This window comes from Heterodontus francisci, chromosome 9, assembly GCF_036365525.1.
Source record: "Heterodontus francisci isolate sHetFra1 chromosome 9, sHetFra1.hap1, whole genome shotgun sequence".
In the NCBI taxonomy this organism is placed as follows: domain Eukaryota; kingdom Metazoa; phylum Chordata; class Chondrichthyes; order Heterodontiformes; family Heterodontidae; genus Heterodontus; species Heterodontus francisci.
Window position 1 is genome coordinate 102,442,046 of NC_090379.1, and position 12,993 is coordinate 102,455,038.

Sequence of the window (12,993 nt, forward strand, 5' to 3'; positions counted from 1 at the left end):
GAGAGGGAGGAGGTAGTGGAAAGGTTGGCCATGCTTAGAGTAGATAAGTCATCTGGTCCAGATAGCTTGCATTCCAGGTTGCTAAAGAAAGTGGGGGTGGAGATAGTGGAAGGGCTTGCCATAATCTTCCCGAGATATGGCGAGTTGCCAGATGATTGGAGAATGGGTGTAAAGACAGTCCTAACAACTACAAGCCAGTTAGTTTAACATCAGTGAATCAGTGATGCGTAAGGTTTTAGAAACAATAATCAGGGGGAAAAAAAATCAACAGGCATTTGGAAAGGTTCAAGTTAATTAAGGATAGCCAGCACGGTTTTGCAAATGGCAGATCATGCTTGACTAATCTAATTGAATTTTTTGATGAAGTAACAGAGAAGGTTAATGAAGGGAATATGGTGGATGTTGTCTATATTGTCAAACTTACAAGAAGTGTGAAGATAAAAAAATATAAACTCTAACTGAAGTTATAAAAATGGACTTTACTTCTTTTTTAAAAAATGGAATATGCTGCAAAAGAGGGCTGCGTGTGTAATCGAACATTGCCATACCGTTTGGAACAAAGGGTGCCTAACCAGGTTGAGAGGTTTCAATTACACCCAACCTGAAACATTCCTGAATTGAATGGGTTCTACTGAAACAAAGAAGGTACAATGTGGAAACATCATAACCGGATTATTCTCATCCTGGGCCATTGTGTGATCACCATGGGGGAGAGACCAAAGTGTCTCCTACCAGAATCAGATGCGACAAACATTTATCTTAAAAGGCAGCCCTGAGGCAGAGACAGAGAGACACCCAGAAAGAAGCAGCACCAAAAGCTTTTCCAGCTAAGAGCTGGGAGAAAATCCAGCAAGATTGAAGGGAGGTGCCCTGCTGTAAATTCTACATTATTAACTTGTGCAGCAGTGAATTGGAAGTGACCCTGTCTTTAAATTGAGCTTTCAACCAAGTGAGAAATCTACAAACACTTCAGGCCTGCAAACATTGAGAACTTGACTTCTGAGAGCATTCAACAGGTTTACCATGAACCCCAAAACCCTACCTCATTGTAAATCACTTACCCCTTTTCCTCTCTATCTGTCTCCTTGTGTGTGTGCACGTGTGTGTGTGCGTGTTTGTGCGAGTGAATGTGTGAGTGGATGCAATTGGGACAATTTTTGGATAATGCATATTGCTCAATAAATAATTAATCTTCTGTTTTAAACCTGTTGCTGTCTGTTTATTTGACAAATAAAACACAAAGGATTTAAACTCTAATAACAAAAACACTAGCTGCAGTCAGGTGGGAGTTGAACAGTGGGAACCACCCACACCCCTCACCACGTGGCTGTAACAATAAAGATTTTAACCCAAAGCATTTGATAACTAGCCTTTTATGTGGTGCATTAACAAAATTGCAGCCCATGGAATAGGAGGGTCAGTGTCCAATTGGATAAAACATTGGTTTAAGGACAGAAAACAGTGAGTTGTGGTAAATGGTTATTTTCTCAGACTGGAGGATGGTAATCAGTGGTGTTCCCCAAGGGTCAATGCTAGGACCACAGCTTTTTTTGCTATATATAAATGATAGCAATCTTGGAGGCATGACAAACAGTGAGGATGATACGAACTGCTTGCAACAGGACATAGATAGGCGAGCAGAATGGACAGACAAGTGGCACATGAAATTTAATACTGACAAGCGTGAGGTGATGCATTTTGGCGAAGGGATAAGGTGGGGCAATATATACTTAATGGCACAGTTCTAAAGTGTGTACAGGAACAGAGGAACCTGGGGGTGCATGTGCATCAATCTTTGAAGGTAGGAGGACATATTGAGAGTGGTTAGCAAAGCATACAGGATCTTGGACTTCATATTTAGAGGCATTGAGTACAAAAGCAGGGAAGTTAAGCTGAACCTTTATAAAGCTCTGGTTAGGTCCCAACTGGAGTATTGCATCCAGTTCTGATCACCACACTTTAGAAAGGATGTGAGTGCCCTTGAGAGGGTGCAGAGGAGATTTACCAGAATGGTTCCAGAGATGGAGGATTTTAGTTACAAGATTAGGTTGGAAAAGCTGGGATTGTTCTCCCTGGAGAAAAGGATATTGAAGGGAGATTTGATAGAGGTGTACAAGATTATGACAGGCTTAGATAAGGTAGACAAGGAAAAAATGTTCCATTCACTGATGGTACAGGACTAGGGGACACAGATTAATGGTTTAGGCAAGAGGAGGAATGCAAGGAAGAACTTTTTTCGCACTGGGTGGTAATGATCTGGAACTCGCTGCCCATGAGGGTGGTGGAAGGGGAGACAATCAATGATTTCAAAAGGAAATTGGATGGGCGCTTGAAGGAAATAAACTTGCAGGGCTATGGGAATCGAGTGGGGGAATGCAACTGACTGGATTCTCTTTGGTGAGCTGGCATGGACGATGGGTCAAATGGCCTCCTTCTGTGCTGTAAATGACTCTATGACTCTTAGCGCAGGTCAGAGGCTGGGAATTCTGCAGTGAGTAACTCAGATCCAGATTCCCCAAAGCCTGCCCATCATCTACAAGGCACAAGTCTGGAGTATGATGGAGTACTGTCCACTTGCCTGGATGGGTGCAGCTCAACAACATTCAAGAAGCTTGACACCATCCAGGACAAAACAGCCTACTTGATTGGCATTCTATCCATCAACTTAAACATTCACTCCCTCCACCACCTGCACACAGTGTCAGCAGTGGGTATCACCTATAAGCCTCCTTCGACAACATCTCCGAAAACCACAACCTCGACTACCTCAAAGGACAAGAGCAGCAATTCCACCACCTGCAAGTTCGCCTCCAAGTCACACGCCATCCTGACTTGGAGATATATTGCTGTTCCTTCATCATTGTTGTGTCAAAATCCTGGAATTCCCTCCCAAACAGCACTGTGTGAAAGATATGAAGGCTTTAGAAAGGATGCAGAAGAGATTTATGAGAACGGATGAGGGACTTCAGTTATGTGGATAGATTGGAGAAGCTGGGGTTGTTCTCCTTAGAGAAGAGAAGGTTAAGAGGAGATTTGATTGAGGTGTTCAAAATCATGAGAGGTCTAAAAAGAGTAGTTAGAGATTCATGATGAATATTGGAACCCTTGACACTGGAAGTTAGTTTTTTTGAAATGCTGCGTATATGCCCACATCACTTCTCTGGTGCTGGTTTGTTAGATGGTAATGCAACTCATCCTTTAGCACTTTCATCACTATATGAAGCAAACAGAAACTCTTTCTGTGTGCTTTTTTCAACAACTTGGTCTGGAGACTCATTAAGATTGAGATGGGTTTCTGTGCATGTCAGGTACCAGTCTGGCCAATAAAAACTACACTCAGCTGTGACTGGAGAACATCTTTCCGGGGCTGGAGCACTTCAGTTACATGGATAGATAGGAGAAGTTCGGGTTGTTCTCCTTAGAGAAGAGAAGGCTGACAGGAGATTTGAAAGAAGTGTTCGAAATCATGAGGTGTCTAGACAGAGTAGATAGAGAGAAACTGTTCTCAGCGGCGGCAGTGTCAAGAACCAGAAGACACAGATTTAAGGTGATTGGAAAAGAACCAAAAGCAACACGAGGAAACACTTTTTTTTTAATGCAATGAGTGGTTACGATTTGGAATGTCCTACCTGAGAGGGTGGTGGAGGCAGATTCAGGCAATGACCATCTCCAACAAGAGAGAGAATCTAACCATCTCCCCTTGACATTCAATGGCATTACCATCGCTGAATCCCCCACTATCAACATCCTAGGGGCTACCATTGACCAGAAACTGAACTGGAGTAGCCATATAAATACTGTGGCTACAAGAGCAGGTCAGAGGCTAGGAATCCTGAGGCAAGTAACTCACCTCCTGACTCCCCAAAGCCCGTCCACCATCTACAAGGCACAAGTCAAGAGTGTGATGGAATTCTCTCCACTTGCCTGGATGGGTGCAGCTCCAACAACACTCAAGAAGCTCAACACCATCCAGGACAAAGCGGCCCATTTGATTGGCACCCCATCTACAAACATTCACTTCCTCCACCACCAATGCACAGTGGCAGCAGTGTGTACCATCTACAAGATGCGCTGCAGCAATGCACCAAGGCTCCTTCGACAGCACTTTCCAAACCCGCGACCTCTACCAACTAGAAAGACAAGGGCAGCAAATGCATGGGAACACCACCACCTGCAAGTTCCCCTCCTAGTCACACAACATCCTGACTTGGAACTATATCACCTTTCCTTCACTGTCGCTGGGTCAAAATCCTGGAACTCCCTTCCTAACAGCACTGTGTGTATACCTACCCCACACGGACTGCAGCAGTTCAAGAAGGCAGCTCACCACCACCTTCTCAAGGGCAATTTGGGATGGGCAATAAATGCTGGCCTGGCCAGTGACACCCACATCCCATGAATGACTAAAAAAAAAGACGTATCTTTCAAAAGGGAATTGGATAAGCACCTGAAGTGAAAGATTTGCTGGGCAATGGGGAAAGGGTGGGGTAATAGCTAAACTGCTTTTGTAGAGAGCCGGCACGGACTCAACAGGCCGAATGGCCTCCTTCTGTGCCGTAACCATCCTATGATTTTATGATTTATTAATAGAGTGTTTGAGTAGCCACACTGTTAGTAACGGAATCTATTTGTTAATACAGAGTTTGAGGATGGGTCACACTCTTAGTAATGGGATCTATTTGTTAATATACTCTATGGTTGGGTCTCTCTATTAGATAGATAGATAGATAGATAGATAGATAGATAGATAGATAGATAGATAGATAGATAGATAGATAGATAGATAGATAGATAAAGTTCTCAGCAGTGAAACAGGCCCTTCGGCTCACCGAGTCTGTGCCGACCATCAACCACCCATTTATACTAATCCTACACTAATTCCATATTCCTACCACATCCCCACCTGTCCCTATATTTTCCCTACCACCTACCTATACTAGGGACAATTTATAATGGCCAATTTACCTATCAACCTGCAAGTCTTTGGCATGTGGGAGGAAACCGGAGCACCCGGAGGAAACCCACGCAGACACAGGGAGAACTTGCAAACTCCACACAGGCAGTACCCAGAATTGAACCCGGGTCGCTGGAGCTGTGAGGCTGCGGTGCTAACCACTGCGCCGCCCATGAATTAATGAATGGAATCCATTTAGTAACAGAATGCGTTGGATGATCAAAATGTTCGTAATGGAATCTATTTATTAATGCAGGCTTGTGCTGTCTCCCATCCTAATAGTAATGGAGCCTCCTTATTATTACATTGATGCAGACGATGACTCTTAAGACCCACGCAGCTCAATGTCTGCTCTCGGAGCTGTCTATTGATTAATTACTGTAATGTACCAGTTGCTTCAATGAAATAATTAAGAGCATCACAAAGCTCCTTCAATATTGCTGTTGGCACTCACTGGAATAAATAATTCGGGAAGTCATGTTGTGTTAAAGGAGATTTCTGGGGAAGGCTTGTAAAAGCCTTATTCATGAATATTTTCTGAAGGCACAGCAATACTTGCTGGTGAGTCTAATATGATATATAATGTTGCTGCAGGTTTTACTGTTCCATTGGTTCAAGACGGTGACAGCCAGTTCAAAGTAAGCACTGTGATCACCGCAGTGCTACAGTATTATGAAATAAAATGTAACAAGATGCTTGGAAAGGGGAGGGGGTGGTGGTGGGGAGTGTCAGATTAAAACATAAACAGAGACAAAGAGAGAGAGAGACAGAGATGAGAGACATGGAAGCAGAGAGAGAGAGAGAAAGACACAGAGGAAGAGAAAGAGAGAGAGAGAGGCAGAGACAAGAGATATGGAAGCAGAGAAAGATGGAGAGAGAAAGACAGTGAGAAAGAGAAAGAGAGAGGGACTGAGAGAGAGGTAAAGAGAGAGGGGAGACAGAATCAGAGAGAGCAAAGAGGGGCAGAATAGAGGTAAAGATGGGCAAAGATATAGATAGTGAGGGGGGCAGACAAAGAGGAAAGAGAAGTAGAGATGGAGAAATAAATGGAAAGATATGCTGGTACCGAGGCAGAGACCGGAATTTTACGCCCCCTCAAAGAGCGGGCTGGTGGCTGGGATAGGGGGTGGAGGTGGGGGTGTGCGTAAAATGGAGTGGGAGGCTCGGGCGCCCTTCCCGACCCTTCCCGCCTCCACTGCCATTTTACGCGGGGTGGCGTAAGGGCCTCGGCTCACCGTCACGGGGAATTTACCCTTGGCAGGCAGTCGGCCCATGCCTGAGAAAAGCAGCTGTAAAATGTAGACAGCCTTCTGCTGGCCTGGGGGTGGGGTGGGGGGCGCCCCCTGTGCCCGATGGAGGGCTGCCCATGATGCCCCAACCATCCCCAACGCCTAACATGCCCCCTGTCCCCCCAATCGACCCCCCTTGCCTTGCTGGGGCCTGACCAATCACTCCTGGCGAGGCCCCAAAAACTTACATCTTTTCTATCCTCTCCATCATCTTGATCATGAAGCTGGGTTACAGTCCCAGCAGTGGCCACTGCTTCTGGTGGCGTTGCTGGGACTAAGAGCTGCCGGCCCACTGAATGGCCGGCAGCTCCATTAGGCGGGACTTCGTGCCTCAATGAGGTGGAAGTCCCACCTAAAACCAACTAAGGGCCTGCGGACCGTAAAATCCAGACTGAATCCCCAGGTCCGGCGAAGGCGGGATCGCCTTTTCGGTCAGTGATGGCTCCTGTCTGATTGGCGCAAAATTCCGGCCAAAGTGTGAGATAGCTGGAAGGAAAGGTAACCCCAGAGAGAGGAGCCAAAGAAAAAACAAAAAAGAAACAGAAGAAATAAGAAAGTCCTTTAAGGGCCCTGGCTTTCCAATTCTGATGACTGTTCCGTCCAAAACCTCAGAGAACCAGGAGAGGAGGCAAAGAAAAGTGGCATAAAAAACAGAAAATGCTGGAAATACTCAGCAGGTCAAACATGACCTGAAATGTTAACTCTGTTTCTCTCTCCATAGATGCTGCCAGACCTGCTGAGTATTTCTCGCATTTTCTGTTATTGTTTAAGATTTCCAACATCTGCAGTATTTTGCTTTTGTATTCAAGAAAAGTGACAGCCTGGTTCACCTCCTTCATCCTTCAGATGCTGTTGGACCAAATGTGCATTAACAGTATTTTCTGTTTTTATTTCTGATTTTCAGCATTTGCACTTCTTTTTAATCTGCACTGTTTGTCTTACCTTGTCAAATATGATTTGGACCTCCCTGTGGCTCGCCAGTTTATGCTTCACCAGTCCCCAGCAACTTGGAATTCTCACTCCGACCTTTGATTTCTTGGACTGCGTCAACCAAACTTAATGCACACTCCATGAACAGCATTTCACCTTCCTCCTGAGTACTCTGTAATCTTCTGACTTATAAGATATTGTTGGGTGTTATGTGAAAAAAGTTTGGGACAGTTTCAAACCAGACGTGTGACACACTTGATAACCCTGCTGTCCATCTCACATAGAAACCTTACAGCCAGCTGAAAGAGGAGACTTTCACCACCCCAGCTTGGGCTGGATTTGAATGTGGATCCCAGAAATGAAAGCCCCCTGTTTAACCAGCCCCACGAACTAGTTTCACACTTATATAGTTTATACACTGCTGATTGCTGATATGAAATGGAAGCAGTGAGATTGTGTTACCTCAATGATCAATTGTAGATTCCCCAATGATATTTCCCAAAGTACTGTTTAGTTACCATCAAAGAGGCCATATGTAGCCTGCCAAATTGCCCGCTCCCCCACACACACCCTCATTGGTTCAGCCATCACTTACCATCAGCAACAATCCCTTGTGGGAGATCTGTGTCCAACTGCTTCGGTGCACGAAGGTACGTCTGCCCAGCTGCTGCTGATCCCTCGGTGAGATAGGTCCCAAAGCCCAACACTGAAAGGGAATAGAACATCAGTATGAGACTTTGTGGGGGTACCAAACTCTTTCATTTATAGGCCCTCAGTAACATTTAATGTGGAGTACGGAAGGCGATTGAACTGGTTTAGGTACTTAGGATAACAGACACTTGGTCACTGAGAAAAACAGAAGAGTGGGAATGATGTCCTATGTTAGAAAAGTGTTCATTCAGTTTCAGTATCAGGGCTTAAATCCAAGCCTGATTGGAAGGGATCTGTCATGGGGATTGGATGATGGCACTTGTCACATTATCGCTGCATTGCCTGTGGGCTTAATTGCTTCCTAGGATGAGATTTTGAGCAAGGAAACTTGAGATGTCTCAAACTGCCTAATTCTCAGGGCTCTACCTCCCTCTTCTAGCCTTATTTCCAAAGCACTACCTCTCTCTTCTGCTAATTTGGATGTTCCATGGAGTCAGCCATGTGGTAGCACTTTTGCCTCTGACTCAAAAGGTCTTGGGGTTCAAGACCCACTCCAGCACTTGAGCACATAGTCCAGACTGACACTTCAGTGCAGTACTGTCTGAGGTGCTATCTTTCAGATGAGATGGTAAAGTATGTTCGTATCAAAGGGTATGGGGGTATACAGGAAAGCAGAGTTGAGGCCACAAGCAGATCAGCCATGATCTTATCAAATGGTGGAGTAGGCTCAATTCCGAAGAAGGGTCACTGACCCGAAACGTTAACTCTGCTTCTCTTTCCACTGATGCTGCCAGACCTGCTGAGTGGTTCCAGCATTTCTTGTTTTTATTTCAGATTTCCAGCAATGCCTACCTTGAAGAGGTTCTGCTCTTCTCTCCGACAGGCTTTTTGTTTGTCTCTTTTACCTTGTTCACCTTCATTGCTTTCTATTTCCCTCCTGGTGTTAGATAAGGTATCTAACAAAACTCGTTTTCACAGCCACATCTCCTTCCTCAGTGACTGTCTCCGGCTCCGACTTATTCCACGTGGATTCCAACTGCAGTTTCACCCATCATGCTTTGAATCCACCCAGGATCACAGGTATCTCCGAGAAATACAACGTTCCTCGGACTGCTACTCTCGCCGCATCCTGAGATCTACACTCAGTGATATGCGCCGCCACATGCACACACTGGACCTCTCTCTCCAGCAGCACCGCCTCACCTTATCTCAAAGCTGTTCTACGGCGCAGTTTCATTTCATCTTTCGTCTCATCCGACGCATTAACAAAAAACTTTTTTTCTTTCTTTCAGGTGTTAAGGAACACAAGCTCCAGCAGCTGATGGGGACTAACGCCCCTCCAGATCCTCCTTCCGCTTCACTTCCCTCTGACCCCACCCCTTCTGATCTGACCCCTTGCTGTGTATTCATTATATCCTCTGACCTCCCCCTCTCTGATGCTGAGCGTTCTGTACTCAGCAAAGGTCTCAGTTTTATCCCCTTACGCCCCCACCTCAATGAATTTCGCGCTCGGCATGACGTTGAGCTCTTCTTCCGTCATCTCCGCCTCCGGGCTCACTTCTTTGACCAGGAGTCCTCCCCCCGACCAGCAGACCCATTCACCCGCCTCCAGCATTCTCTCTCTACCTGGACCCCTCCTCCTGGCCTCTTACCCGCTCTTGATCTCTTCATTGAAAACTGTCGGCGAGACATTGGTCATCTCAATTTCTCTGCCCCCCTCACTCACTCTAACCTGTCCCCCTCTGAACTTGAGGCACTCCGTTCTCTCAGGTCTAACCCCGACATGGTCATCAAAACTGCAGACAAGGGTGGTGCTGTTGTCGTATGGCGTACCGACCTCCACCTTGCAGAAGCTCAACGCCAACTCACGGACACTTCTTCCTACCTCCTTCTGGACCATGACCCCACCACCGAACATCAAGCCACCATCCAAAGGACTGTCACTGACCTCATCTCCTCTGGAGATCTTCCCTCTACAGCTTCCAACCTCATAGTCCCGCAACCTCGGACAGCCCGCTTCTACCTCCTTCCCAAAATCCACAAACGAGAGTGTCCCGGCAGACCCATTGTGTCAGCCTGCTCCTGCCCTACTGAACTTATTTCTTCCTATCTAGTCTCTATCTTTTCTCCACTGGTCCAGTCTCTTCCCACCTACATACTGACTCTTCTGACGCCCAACATCATTTTGATAATTTCCAGTTTCCTGGGCCCAACCACCTCCTGTTCACTATGGACGTTCAATCGCTCTACACCTCCATCCCCCACCAGGTTGGTTTGAGAGCTCTCCGCTTCTTCCTGGAACAGAGGCCCACCAGTCCCCATCCACCACCACCCTCCTCCGCCTGGCTGAACTTGTTCTCACATTGAACAACTTCTCCTTCAACTCCACGCACTTCCTTCAAGTAAAAGGTGTCGCTATGGGTACCCGCATGGGTCCTAGTTATGCCTGTCTTTTTGTGGGATATGTCGAGCATTCTTTGTTCCAGTCCTACTCAGACCCCCTCCCCCAACTCTTTTTCCGGTACATTGATGACTGTATCGGTACCGTTTCCTGCATCCTGACCCGAACTGGAAAACTTTATCAACTTTGCTTCCAATTTCTACCCTTCTCTCACCTTTACATGGTCCATCTCTGACACTTACCTTCCCTTCCTCGACTTCTCTGTCTCCATCTCTGGGGATAGGCTGTCTACTAATATCCATTATAAACCCACCGACTCCCACAGCTACCTCGACTACACTTCTTCACACCCTACCTCCTGTAAGGACTCCATTCCATTCTCCCAGTTTCTCCATCTCCGATGCATCTGCTCTGATGATGCTACTTCCATGACGGTGCTTCTGATATGACCCCCCTTTTCCTCAACCGAGGATTTCCCCCCACTGTGGTTGACAGGGCCCTCAACCGTGTCCGGCCCATTCCCCGCACCTCTACCCTCACCCCTTCCCCTCCCTCCCAGAACCGTGACAGGGTTCCCCTTGTCCTCACTTTCCACCCCATCAGCATCCATATCCAAAGGATCATCCTCCGCCATTTCTGCCACCTCCAGCGTGATGCCACTACCAAACGCATCTTCCCCTCCCTTCCCCTGTCAGCATTCCGAAGGGATCATTCCCTTCGTGACACCCTGGTCCATTCCTCCATTACCCCCACCACCTCGTCCCCGTCCCATGGCACCTTCCCCTGCAATCGCAGGAGGTGTAATACCTGCCCATTTACCTCCTCTGTCCTCACTATCCCAGGCCCCAAACACTCCTTTCAGGTGAAGCAGCGATTTACTTGTACTTCTTTCAATGTAGTATACTGTATTCGCTGCTCACAGTGTGGTCTCCTCTACATTGGGGGGACCAAGCGCAGACTGGGTGACCGCTTTGCGGAACATCTCCGCTCAGTCCGCAAGCAGGACCCTGAGCTTCCGGTTGCTTGCCATTTCAACACTCCCCCCTGCTCTCATGCTCACATCTCTGTCCTGGGATTGCTGCAGTGTTCCAGTGAACATCAACACAAGCTCGAGGAACAGCATCTCATCGACCGATTAGGCACACTACAGCCTTCCGGACTGAACATTGAGTTCAATAATTTCAGAGCATGACAGCCCTCCATTTTACTTTCATTTTTAGTTATTTTTTCATCTTTTTTTTAAACATTCTTTTTTACATTTTTTACGATCTTTTTTTTGCATTTATTTCATTTCATCTTAGTTTGTTCAATTTGCTTACCCACTGTGTTTTTTTCAGGTTTGCACTTGCTGCTGTTCAATATTCAGTGCATTAACACCTAATCTGTACTAATGCTTTGTCTTTCAACACACCATTAACATATTGTTTGCCTTTGCTCCATGACCTTTTGGTCAGATATGTGGCCTGGTCGAATCTATACCTCCTTTGTTATCTCTTGCCCCAACCCCACCTCACTTGCTTGTAACCTGTGACTTTTCTAATATTTGTCAGTTCCGAAGAAGGGTCACTGACCCGAAACGTTAACTCTGCTTCTCTTTCCACAGATGCTGCCAGCATTTCTTGTTTTTATTCCAAAAGTACTTAATTGGCTGTAAAGTGTTTTGGGAGGTCCTGAGGCTATGAACGGTGCTATAGAAATGCAGGTCTTCCTTCCTGTAAAGTTGTATTGATGTTCAAGCATCTATTTTATTTTCACATTCAAAACGTAATTCTTCCGGGATTTGGGGCTACAAAGGCAGAATTACAAGAAGCTCCTAAATGATAGAAAATTCACTCATAATAAGTATCAAAGGAAACATTTTTGGGAGTTCAGAGAAGAACGCTGAGAAAGTATACCTTACATCTTTGATTCCCCACTACTACAACAACATTATAGCACCTTTAACATGTAAAACATCCCAAGACACTTCACAGGAGAGTTATCAAACAAGATTTTACACTGAACTTCACAAGGTGATCAAAAGCTTAGTCAAAGAGATAGGTTTAAAGGAGCATCTAAAAGGAGAGAGAGGTAGAGTGTCAGAGAGGTTTAGTGGGAGAATTTCAGAGCTTAGCGCCTAGGCAACTGCATGCATGGCTGCGAATACTATGGTGATGAATAACATCGAGCAAATTTCATGTTTGTGCACCTGAGATTATTTTCTGATGGGATGTTGGGGCAGCTATAAATTCTGACAGGCATGTGTCCCCTCCACTGTCAATGTAACTACTTCTTATCACATACCACAGGACTTGAATCAAAGCCTTTTGGAGCTGTACATTTTTCACAATATCCACAGAATGCATTCAGTATGCCAAGGCAGCAAGAAGGTGAGTGAAGGTTCAGGATGAGAATTAAGACCCAGATAAATCCACCTCTAAGATCAGTGTATGAGTTTGCCTGGGTTGCAGCCTTCCTTTTGGACATCAACCTCAGCAAAGGCCACTACGAAGAAGGAGACCTCACAAATACTCTGTGTATGGGATCCTCGTGAAGTAATTGATGCACCATGCTGCCTTAAAAAAACTGCCTGAAGAAAAACGGTTTCAACGTTCAGCTCAGGAGCTCATCGTTATGCCTCTGGCTTTCCTTATTCAAAGAGGAAAGGCAATGTGTGAGTGAGTGCACGGATTCCTCATCAAATATCTTCATTATGTTGGTAAGATGCCTTGGTGAAAGCCCCTTCAACATATATTGGCTTGCTGCCGTCTCTCCAAGGGGTCTCCCGC

The 12,993-nt window shown here is 46.0% G+C and overlaps 1 protein-coding gene across 1 annotated transcript in view; it reads right to left on the minus strand.

The window, feature by feature from the left end:
- The window catches only part of ltk (leukocyte receptor tyrosine kinase), a 136,879-nt gene extending 124,309 nt beyond the window's left edge, over window positions 1-12,570 (minus strand). Inside the window, exons 1-2 of the mRNA XM_068038177.1 lie at window positions 12,414-12,570; window positions 7,769-7,879 (exon numbers count right to left, since the gene is read on the minus strand). Coding sequence (XP_067894278.1) covers window positions 7,769-7,879; window positions 12,414-12,570 — 268 coding nt within the window. The remainder of the gene's footprint in view (window positions 1-7,768; window positions 7,880-12,413) is intronic.
- Between the last annotated feature and the right edge of the window lie 423 nt (window positions 12,571-12,993).